This window comes from Rhinatrema bivittatum, chromosome 8 (genome assembly GCF_901001135.1).
Source record: "Rhinatrema bivittatum chromosome 8, aRhiBiv1.1, whole genome shotgun sequence".
Lineage (NCBI taxonomy): Eukaryota > Metazoa > Chordata > Amphibia > Gymnophiona > Rhinatrematidae > Rhinatrema > Rhinatrema bivittatum.
Window position 1 is genome coordinate 32,334,627 of NC_042622.1, and position 23,696 is coordinate 32,358,322.

The 23,696-nt window shown below is 45.5% G+C and overlaps 1 protein-coding gene across 2 annotated transcripts in view; it reads left to right on the plus strand.

The window, feature by feature from the left end:
• The window catches only part of PREX1 (phosphatidylinositol-3,4,5-trisphosphate dependent Rac exchange factor 1), a 411,313-nt gene that overhangs the window by 187,696 nt on the left and 199,921 nt on the right, over positions 1–23,696 (plus strand). For both annotated transcript variants that reach the window (XM_029611388.1, XM_029611389.1), the window contains exon 6: positions 7,960–8,121. In XM_029611388.1, coding sequence (XP_029467248.1) covers positions 7,960–8,121 — 162 coding nt within the window. The remainder of the gene's footprint in view (positions 1–7,959; positions 8,122–23,696) is intronic.

Below are 23,696 nucleotides of genomic sequence, written 5' to 3' on the forward strand. Positions count from 1 at the left end.
ATTTTTTTTAAATCGGCTCGCGGGTTGAAAACAGGACGCTCAGTTTTGCCGGCGTCCGGTTTCTGAACCCGTGGCTGTCAGCGGGTATGAGAACTGATGCCGACAAAATTGAGTGGCCTGTGCAAGCGCCGGGAGAACGGGCGCTCGCCTGCTGTCCTGCGACTTTTACTGTATTGGCCCGTAGGTTAGGCAGGTAAGTAGCCACACCCCAGAACACCCCCCTGCCCCGCCCACCACTTGGCTGGATAACTTTAGAAAGAAAATAGTGTTTTAGCGACTATTCACTTAGGGGTAGATTTTTTAAAAAATATGCGTACGCATCCCCGGTGCGTGCATGTTATAAAATGGGGGGGTAGCATGCGCGCGGGGGGGGGGGGGGGGGGGTCGACTTTGACAACTTTCGCCCAGCGACGCATCGGCGCCTTCCCCAATTCCTTAATTGGAGCGGACTGGGAGGGAACTTTCCGACCCCCTACCCTAACCTCCCTTCCCTTTCCCCTCTCCTCCCCACCCTCTAAAACCCCTTTTTTTACCTTTTATTTTGCAAGTTACTTCAGGGCCCGACCCGAAGTAACTTGCGCTTGCTGGCAGCCGGGACAGTGAGGAATGGCGCTGTCCTGGCCCACCCCGGCCCACTCTCTTTTCAGGCCCTGGCACTTACTTGCGTAAATGGGCCCGACGTGCGTAAGGCCCGGCCACGTGCTTAAAACCCCGGGATTTACCCGCGCCGGGGGTTTTAAAATCCGGCCGTTAGCCAGATAAATAGTTATCCCGCTAAGTGATGGTCGCTAAACACAGCCAATTAATCAAACATGCCGTTTGGCCAGATAAGTCCGAACGTTTCCCGCTAAGTGGCGTTGAATATCGACCTCCCGATGCATTAGCAAACCATTAGCTACATGAAGGTCGGTATAAAAAAAGTTCAAAATAAATAAATCAAATCTGGAGTTAGCATTTTGTTAGCATTAAGAAATTTCTGTTTGCTTTCTGCACACAGTTTTAATGCATGGCTTAGTATATCGGGCCCACGATATATCAGCATTAGGTGTTTGATTCTGTACCACAGTATCTGTCCCGGTTTTTACAATTCACTTTTGCTTCTTTATTTATTTAATTTTTTTGTTTTATTCAAACAGCAATCGTTTAAGATACAGACATCAAACAGAAAAAAGATTACAACCTCAGTAACCTCTACAAAGAGGCCCATAACTTCACACAATAGGTAATACAAGATAGTATCACAATAAAACTGCAATTACTAATAAAGGAAATAAAAACATCAAGTAAGAGTATTGTGGGTCAAAAATTGTCCTATAAGAAATTTTAGAACCAGCGAGTAATATCCTTAACTGTCGCATACAATTTCATTGAACCCCCCTCCTAACCTCCCCATACCAATCCCGCCCCCCCCTACCCTCTACCCCTTCCCCTATATATGGAGGGATCTAGAGTCAAATTCTCTCACAGGTATCCTTATCTTCACACATTGTTTTGACACCAAGACTTGTAAGGTTTCCATATCTTGTCAAATTTAACCAGTTGTTTCCGTTTAAGAGCGGTGAGTCTATTCGGATAGTAAGTGCGAGCTAACCTCTGAGTGACCTTCAAGAGGGAAGGTACCTCTGGAGACTTCCAGTGATATGCCAGTTCACACCGTGCCGCAAAGATCACTTGAAGTGTCAGGTTTCCCCCACACGAGGCAACGTCCACCATATTTAAAAGGAACATCTTAGGATCTTTACTTATATCGGTGCCCACAATATTCTTTATTAGTAATGCAACCTCCTCCCAGAACTGTACTGCCTTAGGACACGTCCACCAGATGTGAAAGAAGGTACCACGCTGTCCGCATTTCCTCCAGCACTCACCCCCTGGCCGTGGATAGTACTTAACGTAGTCTTTCAGGAGTCAGATACCACCTATAAAGCAGTTTGTAACTGTTTTCCGTTATAGAAGCTGAAATTGAGCCCCCTTTAATCGCACGGAAACATTGATCCCACTGGACGTTTTCCAGGTTCCTACCCAAATCTCTCTCCCAATTCCGCACGTGAGTAGGATCTGGAGAGAGAGAGATCTTTGTTAAACATACGATACAGTCGGGAGATATCTTTAGTAATAGAATTAGCATTATCACACAATCCCTGAAAAAGGGTTTTTCCCAGTGTTACAAATCTTTTTTCTGCAAGGATTGGGACATAACTTGCTTCTTTATTTTACATATTTGGTTCCATTGTAGTAAAACCTCATCAGGAGACTGAAGCATCTTATTTCTCATGGCAATATTCCTTCTGCTATCTTTGCCCTGCTATTAAAACCTCCTCAGTTTGTTTTGTTTGGTTTGTTTTTTTTTAAACCGATGATGTCGTCTTTTTCCTGTGGGTTCCAGCTCAGGCAGAAGCAAGGGCTGGGAACTGGTGTCATGAGCCTTTGTTTGCAACCATCCAGGAACTTTTTCCCCTCTGCTTTTATATTCCCTGTTAATTTAATTTTACTACAGTCCTTGCAGCCACAATCCACAGCAAGGGCCATGCATTGGGTGGGGGTGGGGGGCTCCTTCCGGAGCCCTGCAGTCATGGGGCCCTCCTGGGTGTTACTGTTGCAAGATCATTACGACACCCTCAACCCCTCCGGGGAAGGAGTTGACGTGGATTCAGGGCCTATGGTTGCAGGTTTCCAGAAGGAGCCTCGGTACGTGGCCCCTGGCCCAGGACTGTCACTGCAATGACCAACTGCTGTAGGGGGGAGGGAACTCCACAGGGCGTGGCGAATGAATCTCTTGGGGGCCAGTTCCCAGCCCTGGTTCAGACTGACCTGGACATACAAAAGAGCCGGAGGATACTTCCAGGTCAAGAGACGCATGTGCTCTCCTTTGCAATGACTGAATCGTAAGCACGATTGAATTTCAACGTTTCTAAATATCCAATAAATGTTTGAAGACCTCCATATAACCTGCATGAAGAATTCCCAGGGTGCTGTGTTGTGCCAGGATTCTGATCTGCAGAAATTCTGTTTAATTGGGCTCGTGCACCGGTATTTCTTTCTGATTTATAATGTGAAAAAAAGGGGAAAAGCAGAATAATTGTATCACTATCAAAAGATTAGGCAATTTGGAAAGCAGATGTCAAACGTTCAGGTTTCAGATAGCCCCGCATCCTGTTTTAAGCTTGTGGTGAAGCTCCCTTGAATAGAAGTTAATCTTCAATTTGATAAAAGCTGGCACTTGGCTATTTTGGTTCTGAAAATGATGAATGTTTTGATAACAGGATATGCTGCTTGCCGGCTTTTGTTGTGTAAGATGGCCATCATCAAGTAGCATAACATTCCCATTGTTAATCACACTGTCCTATGTTAAATAACAACTGGCTACATTTTTCTGTAGTCTAATGTTAAATTTATGCTGGGAGTGGTGCACAACATAAAAATATAATAGTATCAAAACAAAAACAGCTTCAAACCACAATAACATAAGTAAATAATAAGACATAGCATTACATTTCATGCTAAACTATCCCCGATTCCATTGCCAAATGGAATCTATCCCCGATTCCATTGCCAAATGGAATCTATCCCCGATTCCATTGCCAAACCTCTGGCTAAAATGATTAATTGCTCACTCTCCTCCGGCATAATCCCAGACACACTCAAGCAGGCAGTGGTCAAACCCCTACTCAAAAAACCTTCATTAGACCCTAATGACCCATCCAATTTCTGTCCCATCTCAAACCTCCCTTTTATCTCCAAAATTATGGAAAAAGTGGTCAACGCACAACTTATGGATTACCTTGAAAACAACAACATTCTTCACCCTGCACAATTTGGCTTTCGCAAGCACTTCAGTACTGAAACCCTCCTTCTCACCCTCTCTGACCATCTCATCAGAGGAATGGACCAAGGCCACTGCTAAATCCTTGCCCTCCTTGATATCTCCTCTGCTTTCGACACTATAAGCCACAACCTCCTTCTCTCCTGTCTCGCTGACATTGGCATCTCTGGCTTAGCCCTCCTGTGGTTCAAATCATACCTGTCCAATAGAAAATTTTCCGTTAAAATAGGTAATGCTGAATCCACTCCCTACTCCCTCTCACAAGGGGTCCCACAAAGCTCCTCCCTCTCCTCCACCCTATTCAATATCTACCTTACACCCCTCTGCCAGCTCCTCTCAAACCTTGGATTAAAGTTCTACCTTTACACCGACGATGTCCAAATCATCATACCTGTCTACGACTCTGTCTTGGATTCCCTTAAGTTCTGGGATCTCGGGGTTGTCATAGACCAACAACTGAATTTGAAGAAATACATTAACACAATCCTCAAAGAGGGTTTCTTCAAGCTCAATGTTCTAAAAAAATTAAAACCTTTACTCCACACCCATGACCTCCGCACAGTTATCCAAGCCACTCTATTCTCTAAAATGGATTACTGTAACTCCCTTCTTCTAGGGCTCCCCTACTCCCCTACTCCCCTACTCCACCATAAAACCTCTCCAAATGCTTCAGAATGCGGTAGCAAGGACTATCACAAATGCCCGAAAATCGGACTACATCACCCCCATCCTTAAAGACCTCCATTGGCTCCCCATCCCCTCACGTATTCTATACAAAACCCTCACCATCATCCATAAATCCATACATAATCACAATTCCAACTGGCTTGATGATCCATTCTACCCTACATGCTCCAACTGCCCCACCAGAGCAAACAACAAAGGAACCCTCTATGTGCCCTCGCTCAAAAAGGCACTTCTTTCTTCTATGAAAGATCGCGCCATCTCCATTGCTGGTCCCACACAATGGAACCTACTACCTACAAATCTCCGACTCAAACCTTGTACCACCAAATTCAAAAAGAAATTAAAGACTTGGTTCTTTAAGCAGGCCTACCCAGATTAATTCCCTATCACTTTTAACCTGAAGACGCATCTTCCTTTGACCTGAACCTTTGTATACAGTTTTTGATATTGTTATCCTGTTATTTAAATTTTGATAGGTTTTTTTTTTATATCTTTCTTGTTATTTATATATTACCTGACTCTGTGTGCTATCTTTTGGCCTCCTCCTTTTACTCTTCGTCCCACCCCCAGTCCCTGTTCGATGTATTTTCCACCTTCAGTTTGGATATGAACCGGTAGATGTACCCACTAATGCCGGTATAAAAAAAGTTTTCAAATAAATAAATAAATAAATAAACTTATATACCAACTTTCTTCACAAATGTGAACCCAAAGTGGCTTACATCATAGACAAAAATACAAGAATCAGTACAAATTAGTCACTAATATACAGAATAGCCCTCCCCCACAAACATTTGGATTTTCAGAAGGCATTTGACAAAGTTCCTCATGAGAGGCTTCTAGCAAAAGTAAAAAGTCATGGGATAGGTGGCGATGTCCTTTCGTGGATTGCAAACTGGCTAAAAGACAGGAAACAGAGAGTAGGATTAAATGGGCAATTTTCTCAGTGGAAGGGAGTGGACAGTGGAGTGCCTCAGGGATCTGTATTGGGACCCTTACTTTTCAATATATTTATAAATGATCTGGAAAGAAATACGACGAATGAGACAATCAAATTTGCAGATGACACAAAATTGTTCAGAGTAGTTAAATCACAAGCAGATTGTGATAAATTGCAGGAAGACCTTGTGAGACTGAAAAATTGGGCATCCAAATGGCAGATGAAATTTAATGTGGATAAGTGCAAGGTGATGCATATAGGGAAAAATAACCCATGCTATAATTACACAATGTTGGGTTCCATATTAGGTGCTACAACTCAAGAAAGAGATCTAGGTGTCATAGTGGATAACACATTGAAATCGTCGGTGCAGTGTGCTGCGGCAGTCAAAAAAGCAAACAGAATGTTGGGAATTATTAGAAAGGGAATGGTGAATAAAACGGAAAATGTCATAATGCCTCTGTATCGCTCCATGGTGAGACCGCACCTTGAATACTGTGTACAATTCTGGTCGCCGCATCTCAAAAAAGATATAATTGCGATGGAGAAGGTACAGAGAAGGGCTACCAAAATGATAAGGGGAATGGAACAGCTCCCCTATGAGGAAAGACTAAAGAGGTTAGGACTTTTCAGCTTGGAGAAGAGACGACTGAGGGGGGATATGATAGAGCTGTTTAAAATCATGAGTGGTCTAGAACGGGTAGATGTGAATTGGTTATTTACTCTTTCGGATAGTAGAAAGACTAGGGGGTACTCCATGAAGTTAGCATGGGGCACATTTAAAACTAATTGGAGAAAGTTCTTTTTTACTCAACGCACAATTAAACTCTGGAATTTGTTGCCAGAGGATGTGGTTAGTTCAGTTAGTATAGCTGTGTTTAAAAAAGGATTGGATAAGTTCTTGGAGGAGAAGTCCATTACCTGCTATTAAGTTCACTTAGAGAATAGCCACTGCCATTAGCAATGTTAATATGGAATAGACTTAGTTTTTGGGTACTTGCCAGGTTCTTATGGCCTGGATTGGCCACTGTTGGAAACAGGATGCTGGGCTTGATGGACCCTTGGTCTGACCCAGTATGGCATTTTCTTATGTTCTTATGTTCTAATAGGGAATAGACCAACTTGTAATAGAAAACTAAAACAATAAGCAGTCATCCTTCCAGATAAACCCAAAAATTCCCTCTCACACCTGCCTAACTCAGTGCCCAAAACACAATGTACTAAACTACCAAAAGCCTCAATATCCCTTTACATCAAAAACAGAGAATTCATAGCTTATCTGATACTGAATAATACTTCCTGCTTTCAAAAGTGATGAGTCCCTCTGGTTCTCCTCTATGGGGATGACCCTCCCCCTCTGCTTATTGTCCACCACAGATGACAGAGAGGGGGTAGAGCTACCATCCAGGAAGACACTGGCAGGACAACTCTGCAGGGTAACACATGGCAAAGTACCGACCTAAAAATCATAATAACCTAATAACCACACGCAACGATAAAACACAGCCAAATGACGACCTAAGAATAATAATACAGACAATATCCATAAATATCATAAAATCAATCAAATAAAACTGTAATACAATAAGTCAAAAAATAAGCATGTACAATAAGTATGAAAGCTGGAAGCTTTTCATTGTGGGTGCATTATTTGTGCTTGCTTTAATTAGTTCTGTCAGTGTATGCACTGGACAGTCTGTGTTTGCATTCTTAATTAGGAAAGCCTACGCTAATCTGAGCTTTTGCAGTTTTTAATTGTTGGTTATCCACTGGATAGTTTTCATCAAGCTAACCCAGATCCCCTGTACTCTTACTGTGTGTTTATTATGTAACATTCCTGCTGCTGTAGAATAAGGCCATAAAGGGAGCCTGCCCTAGTGCAGAATCCATGAGTAGTTCTGTACCCGTGGACTGGGAAGCAAAAGTATCTCGGCACTTTGCTCCTCCATTTTCTCTACGGGCAGAGGCAAAAGGGGAAAGTGTGTGCGTGCAGATTTGAAATTTTTATTCTGCAACGTGTACTTTCCTCCCTTGACCTAAGCACGCTCACAGGAATCCCCCCCCCCCCCCCCCCCTTTTTGATGCGTGTGAGAGGGAACCCCAGGCCTATTTTTCAGCTGAACGCGAGGAGAAGCCATTTTCAGACTGGCCTGGGTAAATCGCTGTTGGGATTGTCCTCCAGTCTCAGCTCTTCCTCTTTCCCCGATTTCCATTCTTTGCAAGCTGACGGACTCCTAAGCGGCCAGAGGGAAGCTCGTCACTTGGGAGCGTGCAGCTGCATTACATTAGAGTTGGGTGGTGGGACTGACTGCCAGGGGCCGCTGGGAGGCGATTGGCATCCAGTCCGTTCATGAACGTTCAAAGCTTCGTGCCGTTTGTGGATTTCGTTGTGTGCACATGTGCGGCTTCCTTTTCTTGGCTCCATTTGGTTGCAGTTAACGACTGGGGGACCTCACGCTGCTCGGAATTAAATGTCTTCTGTTTTGTTGGTTTGTGTACTGAATTGTAGGAGCTGGCAAAGAGGACGCCCAGCAAACATGCGGATTACCATCCTGTCCAGAGCGCACTGCAAGCGATGAAGACAGTTTGTACCAATATCAATGAGACCAAGAGGCAGATGGAGAAGCTGGAAGCCCTTGAACAACTGCAGTCCCACATTGAAGGATGGGAGGTGAGTTCCAATTCCTGCACTTTTTCCGAACACAATAAAACAATTTGACCTCATTCCACGTGCATGTACCAACTCAATCATGAGTGCAATGAAATGATTTCTTTAGGCCTTGGCCTAAATCTTATCATGGTGCTCCCTCTGCAAGGCTTGTATTGTCATCTTTACAAAGGCCAGAGGTCTTTTCTTTTTCTTTAAAATGTAATTGGTGTAACCTCCTGTAGGGGCACTTAAAATGACAGAATGTCTGCTGCCTGTTTGTGAGCTGAGCACCTCTTTCTGTCTGGGTTAAAATAAAATGGTTGAGCAGATGGTGTAGTGGACCTGGTTCTGAGGTGAGGGCTGTATTGTCTATGATGGATGTGCAAAGGTCCTCCCTGCCTGCTCCCCAACTTCTCACACAACTGATAGTGGCCTCTGTTGAACCCACTCCTTGGGGGGAAAAAAGGAGGGCCTCACTCCAAAAGCTGTCTTCAAACAAAATTTGTATTTATTCCAAAATCTGGGGTTCCCAGCAATCAGAGTAAAACCTTTGGAAATCACTGATTTCTCAGGGCACACGGATTTCTTACTGCATTAATAGCAGCGGCAGCATTGGCAACAACAAGAACTCACGTTTCTTCTAAGGATCCCCTTCAGAAAACCATGGAGACTCAGTTATATGCAAATTTATCTCATGCATATTCATTGTGGAGATCCTGAAAACCCCGACTGGCCGTGTGTGTGTGTGTGGGGGGGTCCCCAAGGACAAGTTTGAGAAGCCTCCTTTTCAAAAGAGAGAGCACTCAGTCACACAGAACCCTCTTACATTTCCTTGGTCAAAGGCTGGAATCCTACAAATTTGAATTTCATGGTTCCCTCCCCCCAGGAGGTGCTCAACAGCACTGCCCAGAAGTCTGTTCTGCGTCTCCTGGAAGCATGGGCCTGCCGGACGGGGGGGCAAGGAAGGAGAGAGTGAGGCTGCCCCACCTGGACTTCACTCCGGCTTCCTGCAGCGCTCTCCTCCACTCCACTGTGCACTCACCTTTTACTGAGCCAGGGCACGCTCCCCTCAGAGGTCATCCCTCACAGCACTGCATCACGCAACCCTGCAAGGTAGAGGTCGAGTGCTTTCTCCCCAGAATCAATAACATAATCATGACCACAGAAGCCTGACTTTAATTGGAGAGTGTCATTCACAGCCGGTTGTTTAATGTATGATAAATTGTATGGTAAGCATAAAAAAGAAGCCACAAACGTAAGCTTTATGATCTCCCCCCCCCCCCCCCTCGCACTTCACCCACCTCAGCTTATCTTTATCTCCACAGGAACTCAGGTTCCATGGAGAAATCAATGAATGTATGTAAATGTTCAAATACATTTTTTTCGGGAGAAATTACTCACAGAGATTGTGCCTGTGTTCTCTGTGGGTAATTTTTCCGTCGGAAACCACGCCGATCAATTTTAATAATAAACCCATGTAATCCGTCCACTCGCCCCGCTCTCCAGCCCCTGGCCTGCCTCTATGTGCATTGCTGAACAATACACTTCCAATTTTCCACTAACCTAAGAAATACCATACTGGGTCAGACCCAAAGGTTCATCAAGCCCAGCATCCTGTCTCCGACAGGTCACAAATGCTCGGCAGATGCCAAAGAATAGAGCCAAACCTTCTTGCTCATAACCTGGGTTAAAACAGCGGCTTTCCCGAGTCTGCCTGGCTAATAATGGTTTATGGACGTTTCCTAAAATACTTTTTAAACTCAGCTACACAAACTTCTTTCACCACATCCTCTGGCAGCAAATTCCACAGTTTTAATTGTGCGATGAGTAAAAAAAAAAAATACTTTTTACGGTTTGTTTTAAGGAGGTAATTTTCAAAGGAGATACATGTGAAAATGTGATATACTATCACAGCAATTTTGAAAAGCCATTTATGCGCATAAAAGCCCAAATTTCAAATTTGAAATTTCGGCGCGCGCAAAAATCGGGGGGATACGCATGTGGCCGGGCCGTGTGCAGACATGCCGGGCTTGGTGAAAGGGGCGGGCGGAGGCAGGGCGGGGGCCGACCGGGACAGCGGCTGGCATGCGGAACTTGCTGCTGCTCAAAGGAGAATGTAAGTTCTGAAAAACAAAATTTAGAGGACTTAGGGTGGGTTTAGGGGTTGGAGAGGAGAGGAGAGGAGAAAAGGAAGGAAGGTTAGATAAGGGGATAGGAAAGTTCCCTCCCAGTTCGCTGCTTAATTGGGCCGGATTTTAAAAGCCCTACACGCGCCAGGCCTATTTTAAAAAGGCCCGGCGACACGCAAAAGTCCCGGGGCTTGCAAAAAGGGGCGGGGAGTGGGCAGGGTGGGGCAGTCCGGGGGTGGGGCCAGAAGCCTCCGACATAGCGGCCATTTGCCGCTATGTCGGAGGATCACGTGCTGGCAGGCTCCTGGCGCGCGCAACTTGTACCTGCCCAGAGGCAGGCACAAAAGGTAAGACAAAGGTCGTGGGGGGGGGGGGTTAGAGTAGGGCTGGGGGGGGAAGGTTAGGGGAAGGGGTGGGAAGGTCAGGCTAGGGGCAAGGGAACGGGGGAAGGCAGCGCAGCTCGGCGCACGCAAGGTGCACAATTGTGCACGCCCGCCCACACATGCAAGCGCCAATAGTAAAATCGGCGCGTGCATGTGCGTGCAGATATCGTATTTTATATCATGTGCTTGGCGCGACCATGTGCGCACTCTGGGAGCCGTGCGTCTCTTAAAATCTACCCCAAACTGCACTTTCAAATGTTAACCTATGGGCAATTCAATGCTGTAGCAATTTTCAAAAGCCCACTTACATGGGCAAAGTGCATTTACAGGTGTAAAACCCAGTTTTAAGCGTGTAAATGCTTTTTAAAATCAGGCCCTAAATGTGCTACCTATTAGCTTCATGGAGTATCCTCTAGTCCAGGGGTGAGCAAACGTTTTCAGCTGCAGCCATACTTTCCATTCATGTAATTAATTGGGGCCCCCTAAGATGGGTTTCTGTACATATATATATATATAAAAATATATATTAAAAGGCTGTGTCTGTCAAACTATCTTGTCTGTTCATGGACACTAATTTGCGGCTGGAACAGTGGAAGGTGCAGTGAGCAGAAACAATATGCTTTGTCTGCAAACATACACAAGTATACACACATACATACACACATACACAGGCACCCCCAAACACAGATACAAACGCACATGGGCTGTTATTGACCAGACAACCTGATCAGCGTTGGGTAATGCTCAATTATACGCTCTGTCTGCAAAGCCCTGTCTCTCGTGCTCCCACAAACAGAGACAGGCAGGCATAGGCACACATATATATACAGGTGCACACAAGCTTGTACAAGTATGAACGCAAGCGCGTGCAGGCTCACACAAGTGTGCGTGCAAACTCGCACCAGTGTGCACAAGATCACACAAACTTGCACAACCGCGCTCAGGCTTGCAAAAGCGCTCACAGGCTCCCACACACTCACACACATACACACAGGCACTGACTTGCATACTCGCATAGGCTTGCACACACATACACATACATGCACAAGCACTCTCTGAGGCCCAGCCACTGCCTTCCAGACACACAAGCTCCCCTCAAACACACACACACATGCAGGCAGAGGCACCCACACACAGGCACCCACTCATAGGTGCATACAGACAGACACACACACACACACACAGGCTATTATAGATCAGACTATCCGAGCAACGCTGAGTGCTTTTCGCTTGTATATGTGTATGTCTATGTAGATATATATGTATACACACACACACACACACATACACACACACATACACACACACACACATATGTATATGTGAAAGGCAATCACAAGGCAGCCTCACTGCCTACCACTGGCTCAAAGCTTCCTTTTTGGTTCTCTTCAAGTTGCTGAAAGGTGTAAACTCATACAGACACACACCCACACATGACAGACAGAGAACGAAACAGTCACCCAGACAGACATTGACAGATACAGTTATCCCATGTGCAGACAGACACCCCAGACTCAGATACGGACCCACAGAGAGACAGAAACCCAACCCCCAGACAGGCACAGAGACACCGACAGACCATCCCCAGACAGAAGACAGACATAAAGAGAGACAAAGACAAACAGACCCCATCACAGGGACATGAACCACACACACAGACCAAAACACACCAAACACAGAGAAACAAACTCCAAACCACACGTAGACCCACAGGCCCCGCACCGCAAAAAACCCCCCAAAAAACTTAGGTACCAGCCAAAAGATTTTAGGAGCTGAGAAAAACCTGCTCACCCTGTCTAACTTTTTCTTTGCTTTTTTATTCTTTTCACTCATTTTTCTTTTTTTCTTTCTATTTTTGCATTTTTCTTAGTTTGCTCATCTTTATCTTCTCATGGTTTGATTTGCTTATTTAACTTTTTTTGCACTTTTGCCTTTATTCTTCCTTTCCCCGCCACTTCTTCATTCTCCAGTCTCCTCCCCAACCTCACCACTTCTTTTCCCTCTGGCAGGCAACAGCTGCGCTCTCTCTCTCCCGGGGTAGGGACTCCTTTTGGGCCGAGGCTTGGGTTGTGGAGCACCGCAGTGGCGCCCCCTACGTCTAGTTCTGCCACAGAGTAACCAGTCCCCACCCACCCCCCTTCCGCCGGGCCTGACCACAGCAGGAGCAGCTCCTCTCCCGGGCTCACTGAAAGAGCCGCATGGCTGAATTGTGGCATGCTTACAATAATGTCACTTCGCTGTGGCAGCTCCTCCCTCCCGAGCACCAAGACTCGACGGCACAGCCATGTTTTACTTCCCTGGTTGGGCAGCCAATGTGCTTCCTTTAGGATTTGCTCAAGCTTCCACCGGCCCCAGTTTGCTCGCTCCAGCCTTACATCTATCAACGCCCTCCTTTCCAACCTACACCTTGCACTCAATACTTCAAAAACTGAAATCCTAATTATTACTAATCAACCCAGCTTATCCATTCACCAACTGCAACAGAACACTTCACAAAATCTCACACCTCCGTCCACTGTCAGAGATCTAGGAGTTCTCTTAGATACACAACTTAGCTTCAAATCCCACATCAAATCGCTCCTAAAAGGGGGCTTCTATAAACTCCAAACCCTCAAAAAACTTAAGCCTCTCCTCCACGCACATGACTTCCGCACTGTTATGCAAACCACTATACTATCAAAACTTGACTATTGCAATTCACTGCTAATAGGCCTTCCAGCTTCCACAATCAAACCCCTCCAAATCTTACAAAATGCCATGGCTCGCATCCTTACAAACTCAAGAAAGACTGATCATATTACTCCCATATTACAAAACCTCCACTGGCTACCAATCACCTATCGCTCTCAATGCAAAACACTCACTATCATACATAACACGCTATATAAAAATAACTCCCCCTGGATCGAAGATATGCCACACTTCCACCAGGCCAACCGTCCTACCAGAAACTCCCTTGCCGGCACCCTCCACACCCCTTCACTCAAAATTGCTCACCTCACAAACACCAGAGCGAGAGCCTTCTCCATCGCCGGCCCCACCCTTTGGAACTCCCTCCCCACCGAGCTCCGACTAGAACCTTCACTTAATCAATTCAAAAAAGGAATCAAGACCTGGTTATTTAAACAGGCCTATCCCAACGCCTCTCAACCCTAGCATTTGACTTCTCCTCAACACTCATTATTTCCCTCTCCCTAGTACAGTGTCCCCCGCCCCCCTACACACCCTCCCTCCCTCACCACCCCATCCATATTATGGCTTCCTGATATTCAGTCACCACCTCTCCTTCCCATCGCCACCCCCTGCCCCCTTGTACAGTTCCTACCCCACCCCGCCTCCCCTATGCGCTTTATCCCCCACCCCCGCGCTACCCCCCACTTTGTCGTCTCTTGTATATAATTAATTTATGTCCAACCTGGTTAACCACATGTAATCTCATTTAATAACTGTGGCGCCCGTTGGCTCTACAGTAAAGTTGTCACCTTTTAACTTCCTATCCTTCCTCCATCTATCATTGTAATTTCCTTTCTCAGTTGTCTGTAAACCGACATGATGTTTTTTTCTACGAATGCCGGTATATAAAAGTTATAAATAAATAAATAAAATAAATAAATAAATAGTCCTAGTACGTTTCGAAAGGGTAAATAACCATTTCACCCCTCTCAAGATTTTATAGACTGCTTTCATATCTCAATGTAGTTGTTTCTTCTCCAGGCCGAAGAACCATAACCTTTTTAGCCTTTACTCATTGGGGAGCAATCTCAAACTTTCATCATTTTGGTCACCTTTCTCTTTTTTGAGGTGGGACAAGCAGACCTGCACACAGCACTCAAGGTATGGTCGCACCACTGATCAATACAGAGGCATTGTGGTATCTTCTCTTTTTTAATTTTCCATTCCTTTCGTAATAATATCTAACAATCTATTTTCTTTTTTGACCATTGCCGGGCAATGGGCCAAGGATTTCAAAACATTGCATACAGCGATTCCAGGATCATTTTCCTAGGTGGTGACATCTAATGTGGAACTCAGCATCGTGTGCCTATAGTTTGGATTATTCTTCCCTCCATACTTCACTCTTGTCCGCATCAAATTTCATCTGCCATTCAGACCCCCAAACCCTCAGTCTCGCAAGGTCCTTTTGCAATTTCTCACAATTGGCTCGTGATCCAACAGCTCTGAATGATTTTGTGTCATCTGTGAACTTGATTACCTCACTCTTCATTCCCTTTTCCAGATCATTTATATTATATTAAAAAGCACTGGTCCCAGTACAGATCCCTAGGGCACGCCACTATTTACCGTTCTCCATTGAGAGAAATGACCATTTAGTCCTACTCTGTTTCCTATTCTTTAGCTAGTTATCAAGTCACAATAGGTCATTGCCTCCTATCCCATGGATTTTTAATTTCCTGATGAGTCTCTCATGAAGGACTTTTGTCAGTTGCCTTCTGAAAATCCAAATGCAGTATTTGAACTGACTCACTTTTGTCAACATTTGTTCATCCTTTCAAAAACATCTGGCAGATTTGTAAGGCAATTTCCCTTTGCTAAATCCTTGTTAGCTCTGCCCCATTAATCTGTGTCTATCCAGATGGTCAGTAATTTTGGTCTTTCATTTTGCTTGGCACCAACATCAGGCTCCTTGGTCTGTAGTTTGCTGGATCACCCCTGGAGCCCTTTTTAAAAATGGGTGTTATGTCGGCCACCCTCCAATCCTCAGGTATCATATCTGATTTGAATAACAGATCAGAGATTATTAGTAAAAAGTCTGCAATTTGATTTCTTTTAGTTTTTTTCAGAACTCTGGGGTGCATACCATTCGATTCCTGTGATCTGTTATATGTTAGTTTGTCAACTTGTTCTGTTACATCTTCCCAGTTCACTGTGATTTGATTCAGTTCTTCTGAATCATCACCTGCAAATAATTTTTCCAGGGTAGGTGTCTCCCTAATACCCTCCTCGGTAAAGACCGAAGCAAAGAATTCATTTAGTTTTCCTGCTATGGCTTATCTTCCTTGAGTGCGTCCTTTACATCCAACTGACTTCTTGTCAAGCTTCTTGCTTTCAATATATTTGAAAAAGTTTATTTTTTAAATTTTTGCCTCTGGAAAAACTTTTCAAATTATCTTTTGACTTGCCTTATTAATGCTTTACAGCTAACTTGATAGTGCTTATGCTGTTTTCTGTTTTCTTCATTTGGATCCACCTGTCAGATTTTGAAAGATGCCCTTTTGGATTTAATATCCTCCTTCACTTTATTGTTCAATCATGCTAGCAGTCGTATGGTCTTCTTTCTACATTTTTAATGCATGGCATACATTTAGTATGGGCTTCCAGGATGGTGTTTTTGAACAAGGTTCATACTGCATGAAAACTTTTATTCTTTGCAACTGCTCCTTTTGGTATTTTTTTTAATAATAGTCTCCCTTTCCAAAGTTAAATGCTACTGCAATAGTTTTCTTTAATGTTCTCTCTTCAGTGATTATGTTGAATTTGATTATGATCACTACTGCCAAGCAGCTCCACCACTGTTACCTCTCACACTAGATCCTGCATCAAATTGAGGATTAGATCCAGAGTAGTTCTATTGTTGTCGGTTCTAGGACCAGCTGCTCCAGGAAGCAGTCATTTATGGCATCAAGAAATTTTACCTCCTTAGCATGACCCGATGATAAATGTCAATGTTGGAGGTAATTGAAATCTGTCATTATTATTATAATACCGTGTTTCTTCGAAAATAAGACAGGGTCTTATATTATTTTTAGCTCTGAAAAAAATATTAGGGCTTATTTTCATAGAAACATAGAAATGACGGCAGAAGAAGACCAAACGGCCCATCTAGTCTGCCCAGCAAGCTACGCACTTTATCCTTTTTTTTTTCTTCCTTTTTCTCTCTCCCACCTGTTACTCTTGGCTTCCAGTACCCTCCAGCCCTATTTCCCCTCCACCCAACCACCAATGTAGAGAGTATCGCCGGATCTGCATCTAAGTGAACATCCAGCTCAATTAGGGGTAGCAACCTTTGCAACAAGCAGGCCACACCCTTGCCCCTGTCCACCCAGACTATACGATCCAAACTCCGTTGGTTGCCGTCCACACTCAGATCCTCCCTTCCACACTCCCCCTGCCGTTGAAGCAGAGAGCCATGCGTTGAAAGAGAAGTATCAGACTCTCTCCCTCGCCGAAGCAGAGAGCTACACTGGTCATGCATTGAAAGTAAAGGGGACGTCTTATTTTTTTTCCATGAACCTTTCGGTTTGGCCTTCGTTATCAGCCCGCTGCGAGAAATTTTGTTTTCCCGCAGTTCGGGCTGATTTTTTTCGGCTGCCCCCCAAAATGATATCCGAAACCCACCCTAACCCTTCCAATTTAATTAATTACAACGGGGTTGTAAAAAAACCCAAAAACCCAAACCCACCCCAACCCTTCAAATTTAATTAATTACAACCATCCCACCCTCCCGACCCCCCCAAAACTTGCCAAAATTCCCTGGTGGTCCAGTGGGGGTCCCGGGAGCGATCTCCCACTCTCGGGCCATCGGCTGCTAGTAATCAAAATGGTGCTGATGGCCCTTTGCCCTTACCATGTGACAGGGGCTATCTGTGCCATTGGCCGGCCTCTGTCACATGGTAGGAGCAATGGACGGCCGGCGCCATCTTAAAAAATGGTGCAGGCCATCCATTGCTCCTACCATGTGACAGGGGCCGACCAATGGCACCTATAGCCCCTGTCACACAGTAAGGGCAAAGGGGCATCGGCGCCATTTTACTTAGTGGCAGCTGACGGCCCAAGAGGGGGAGATTGCTCCCGGGACCCTGCTGGAGCACCAGGGACTTTCGGTAAGTCTTGGGGGGGGGAGGTCGGGCAAGTCTTGGGGTGGAACTGCGCGTCCACTTGTGTGTCAGAGCTTGTTTGTCATGCACCGCAACGCGGTGCGCTAGACAGCTCGTTTGCTGTGCATGACAGGGGAGAGAGCAGGGCCCGCCGGCAAGTAGCGCAGCAAAGATGGTACCGGTAACAGACACAGCCTTGTTGAAATTATAACTAGGGCTTGTTTTTGGAGTAGGGCTTATATTTCAAGCCCACTCCAAAAATCCTGAAAATCAAGCTATGGCTTATTTTCGGGAAAACACGGTATTGGCAAATTCGTTATCTTTTGTAATTTCTATTAGCATTTCACTGTCTCTTCATCTGGGCCAGGTGGATAGTTATATATCTGCACTGCTATAGTCCTCCTCATCACACATGGAATTTCTATCCATAGAGATTCAACATTGCATTTTGTCTCCTGCAAGACTTTTATCCTATTTGATTCTAAGCCATCCGTAACATATGGTCCCTCCCCTCCACCAAATTCACTGAAATATTGTGTGTATGAATGCTGTTTGTTTCAGCTGATGGCAGCTAGATATTGCGGAGGGGAAGCTCATAGCAGTACTCCAGTAAGGTTCCAGCTATTGGATAAAAAGGAAAGGATAGAGTTCAAAACAGCTGTAGAGACATTTTGATTATGGATTTTCTCAGCATGCCATACAATTGAGTACTGAGAGAGCTTTTGTAATATGCTTTTTATTCAAAAGCCATTGAGCGAATGATGCCGTTAACAGGATGTTTCAATTTTCACTCTCATACCCTAGGATCTTATTCTTGCCCAGTGTCTTACTGCTGCTGAGAACATTTTGTAAAGAGACTGATGAAGTGGATTTGAATGCACATGTCATATTTTAAACACTGCTGTAAAATGTTGCCAGCTGAGACTTCCGAGAGGTCATGTAGACTCCCTCATTATCCCACTGGTTGAATATGTTCCATACCTCCACCTTTTTTTTCCCCTTTAAACTTGCCCATACTAAAACTTTGCTAATTTTTTTTCCCTTAAATATTCTTGGCATTTGACTGAAGACATGAGAACAACTGAAATGTATCCAGCTGTGTGTTGCTTGGATAGCCTGTTCACCAGAGAGGCCAGCAAAGCATATTGCACAATGTGAGCAGGATTGCGAAGCTACTTGCACCATTCTAATAGCGTGTGATTGGGAGGATCAGTAGGACTGGGGACACAGCTTGAGTTTGTAATTCTTAATAGCTGTTCCCTGGGCCTCACTTTATATCTATCAAAGAAAACAGTATCTCTGGTTTTCTTAATCTCGAAATAGTCAAATACAAACACGATTGGTTACTATAGTCTGCTCAGTGTTGCTATAAAACACGCCGATGTTTTAATTTAGCAAACTGTAGGTCCCCTTATGCATAAGAAAACCACTTTGACCCTGCCACTATTCAGCGTTGGCCTTTTGGAGAATGACAGTGACGTATTGGTCATGTTCCATTAATCTTTTGGTCACCGCACATCAGGCAAACAAGAAACCCGTTTTCAGCTGGGTGCTGTACTAGCTAGGAAAGAGGGCTTGCCCTGATGCTTGAGTAGAGCCCAGGCATTGCGTCTGATCCACCTGAAAAAAACAAATGTGCTGTGGTTAAAATAGAAGCAATTAGAGGAAGCGCAGTTGAAATAATGGTTTTTCTTTCACAGTGACGAGCTTTTTTTTTTTTCTCGACAGTACTTTCGTTTGAGAATATTTCATCAGCTGGGAGAGAGTGTGTGGGGCAACTTTCAAAACTATGCGAGCGAGGTGCAGCATCCGAGGCTACTTTTCCCTGCTGGTTTCGTACCAGTTCTCAAAGGGGAAGTACGAACGTACTTTCCCCCTGGAAACTACCCAGGGTGCAAGTATCTGCAAAGATTTACAGCTGTTTCTTCCCCCCCCCCCCTCGACGCAGAGGTTTGAAAATGCAAAGCCACACGCATTGCTGCCTCTGCCATCCTAATCCCGCCTCTGAGCCTGCCTACTTTTCACATGGTTAAAAGTTAGCCACATTGTTCATATTTTTTTTTTTTTACCCGGGTCCAATCTTCAGACATTTGTCCTCTTTGTGCATAGATTGTAGTGCAATGCTGCTGCGCTATGCTGTTCCTTGTCTTAACAGTTTCTCTGGGGCATTTCCCTGGGATTATTACAGTATACCTTTTGCCAGCGCTTTCCGAACTTTTATGCAACTTGTCACCATTTTAACACTGGAAAATTCATACGAGCTCAGATGACGAGCAAAACAAAATAGCAGACCTCTCCCCCTTTTCCCTCTGCTCTTCCTCACCCCCAATTACCCTAAGCAAGGAAGCACTGGCAGCAGCAGCAGCAGTTGCAGCAGCCAGCACAGGGCCTGTGAGTCTGTGCGTGCTCACAGTTATCCTCCGGCCCTCTGCAAGAGGGTCTAACAAGAACCCTGTGCAGGAGGAAGGGTGGGGCCAGTGGAAGCTTACAGACTCACAGGCCTTCTTCTGACTGCCGTTGCCGGTTGAAGTGGAGGTCTGGAGAGAGAGCGGAGGTTCAAACGGAGTGAGAAGCGACCCTGTTTCTCCAGTCCCATTATGGGGTCATGACCCAGTGTTTGGGAACCGCCTTGTTGGTCTTCACTGTACACCAGGGGTCCCCAAACTATGGCTCGTGGGCCGCATCCGGCCTGAGAAGCAATTTTGCTCAGCCTGCCAAAGACTTCACTGGCCAGTTGGCCCGCAGAGCAAGATTCACATTTTACTTTTCATTTTAACCACGCGCGGTGGCAGAAAAAGCAGACAAGAAATTGTGCATGGCAACGAAAGCAGGAAGTACTGGCGGAGACCCCAAACCCCTGCCAGCCAGCCAGAAAATCTCGTGCAGCGGCAGAAGCAAGAGCTGCTGGCGGGGTTCCCACCTCCCGCCAGCCAGAGAGGAAATCTCGCAGCAGCAGCAGATCACGTTCGCTTCAACGTGACCCCTGCTCTTGCCCAGGCCACCGTCCAGCAGGCTGCTGCAGACCCCATCCCGCTAGCAGCCGAAGATAGCGGGAGGACCCAGTGGCCACCAACGGACCCATCCTGCTGGTGGCCAAAGAGAGCAAATGGTCCCAGTAGCCACAAGCAGACCTCATCCTGCTGGTGGCCGAAGAGCAAGAGAAGCAGGGCAAACTGCTGTGGGTCCTGTCCCTAGCAGCTGAAGAGAGCGAGAGGACCCGCTGGCAGTTGAAGAAGAAACCCAGGCCAGAGAGCCTATGTGGGAGAGCGTGTGTTTGTGTGAATGAGCCTGTTTTTGTGTCTGTGTGTGTGAAAGAGCCTGTTTGTGTGAGCCTGTATGTGGCGTGTTGGAGGGGAGAGGAGTAGAGAGGGATGAGAGGAAGGGGAGGGAATGTGAGTGAGAGGAGAGAGGTGAGAAAAAGAAGGGAAGAAGAAAACAAGAATGTGTAGGCAGTATGAGTGGGAGATAGTATATGCCAAAAATGCATCTCCCTGCCGCTCACCCTTTCCCCCCGTCCCCAGGGGAGAGATGGAAATGGCGAAGAAGGTGGGGGGGGGGGGGGGGGCAGGCGGTAGGGTTATCAACTTCCTAGGAATATTTTTCTCTTATCTGCCGTACCCCTGCGGGAACCCTGCCGCTGCACTTACCTCCCCCCTTCTGCAGTATTTCAAATCACTGAACAGGCCTGACTCCAAGGAACAAACGCCCCTCCCAACTCCCAGCCCTCTTGGTGCTTTGAAATTTCACATGCGACCCTTCGTTTAAGAAGTTTGAGGATCCCTGCTGTACACCATATGGAAAACAGCTGAGAACGGAAAGACTTAAACCTGTAATTACTGGGATTTTTTTTTAACCTAGCAGCTAAATAATATCAAGTTAGTCCTCAAGTTTCCAAGTCTAACTAAGAAGCTACGAGTCTGTGTGGATGTCTATTACCTAGGCTGCTGAAAAGAACACACTTAGGACAGCCGTTTTACATTGGTCTTCATTGGTCATGATCAGTCTCCAAAGTAACTTACAGGCTCAGTACCGGGCCTGATGGTGAGGCAGGAAAGTCTCTAAGAGTTAAATCTTTCTATCTTCATTCTATTGATAGCCTCCTATTTAAATTTTTTAACTTTTCTAATGAGAATGCTCAAGTGTGTATACCACAGAGCAATTAGTGGCTGATGTGCATTTACAGCCATGGTACAGTGGTAATCGTGTGTAAGATGATGTGACAGGAACCTAGGAGCAACTCGGTAGGAAGGGACCAGTCCTGCCACTTCAGTTTTTCTGCGGCCGTAGCATTTCAAAATTCCAACGTAACCTTAGTGTCCCTGTAACACAGACGCATCCTAGGTGCACAGAAAGGAGAGTCTCAGGAGGAGAATAATTCTCGTCCAACTTCAGTGTTACGGCTCCCCTCTGTCAGGAAGTATTTCTTCACAGAGAGGGTGGAGGATGCCTGGAACGCTCTTCCGGAGGAAATGGTGAAGACCAAAACTGTGAAGGATTTCAAAGAGGCGTATGATAAACACTGTGGATCCATAAAGTCTAGAGGATGTGAATGAAGTGAAGAGGCATGGGGGCAGCTTGCGGGAATGACGGCTACTACCTGGAGATTAATATCCTTATTCAAAAAACATACACACGGTTAATGCGACTCCAACATTGCTCTATGCTTCAACGGCAAGAGGAAATGTGAAAAAAAAGGATTTGCATCGCAAAAAAGCAGGGAGTAGTTTGCTTCTTACGGCAGTTATTACCCCAAACCAAATAAGCCTGATATTTCACTTTCAATGCATATCCAATATAGTTCTCTGCTTCAACGGCAGGGGGAATGATGAAAAGATGATTTATATTCGGACAACAACCAACAAGGACTGAATTGCACAGGCTGGATAAACATGCATGGGAGTAGCTTGCTATGACGGCGGTTACCACCCCTAATCAATTAGCTAGATACTTCACTTAGATGCAGCTCCAGCACTGCTACCCCTAACCAATTAGCTAGATACTTCACTTAGATGCAGCTCCAGCACTGCTAACTATATCAGTGACGGAGGTGGAAGGGAAATAGATCGATGGCAGGGGTGGAAGGGAAATAGAACCAAAAAGTTACTTACAAGGGACAAGAGTAACAGATAAGAATAAAGAAAATAAGTGTGAAAGCTTGCTGGGCAGACTGGATGGACTGTCTTGTCTTCTTCTGCCGTCATTTCTTTGTTTCTGTGTTTCTATGATGAGAGGCTACACAGATCATGACTTTTCAGCATGGAAAGAGACTGCCGAGAGGGGGGGGGGGGGGGGCATGATAGAATTTTATAAAATCCTGAATGGGGTGGAATGAGTAAATAAAAGACGGTTATTTACCCTTTCCAATAATACTAAAACAAGGGGACACTCCACGAAACTAATAACAAGCAGATTTAAAACAAATACTATAAAGTAGAGATGTGAATCGGAACCGGAATTGGTTCCGATTCCTGGTTCGGGGACTATAGTGAAATCTTTTTCGTGCGGTCCAATCGGGTTTTTTTTTATCGGCTGTGCCCGAGCCGATAAACAAAAAACCCACCCTGACCCTTTAAAACATATCCTTTAGCTTCTCCCACTCTCCCGCCCCCCCCCCCCCCCCAAAACTTTTTAAAATTACCTGGTGATCCAGTGGGGGTCCCGGGAGCCATCTGCTCTCAGGCCGTCGTCTGCCACTAATCAAAATGGCGCCGATGGCCCTTTACCCTTACCATGTGACAGGGTATCCGTGCCATTGGCCATGTAACAGGGTATCCATGCCATTGGCCGGATACCCTGTCACATGGTAAGAGCAAAGGGCCATCGGCGCCATTTTGATTAGTGGCAGCCGACGGCCCGAGAGGGGAGATGGTTCCCGGGACCCCCAGGTAATTTTAAAAAGTTTGGGGGGGGGGAGAGGGTGCGGGAAGCTAAAGGATATGTTTTAAGGGGTCGGGGTGGGTTTAGGGGTTATTTTTGTGTGCCATTTTTCCCGCCCTCCCCCAAAACGATAAGAGAACCCCACGAACAATTTCATGGGGTTTTCCTGTCGGTTTCGGGCAGCCCCCGATTTCTGATGAGTTTGAAAATATCGTACGATATTTTCAATCGTCAGAAAAACGATTCACATCCCTACTATAAAGTGCTCTTTGATTCTGTGCACAGTCACGCTGTGGCATCTGTTGCAGGAGGATGTTGTCAAGGCGAATAACATAACAGGATGGACAAGTTCCTGCAGGAAAGGTCCATGC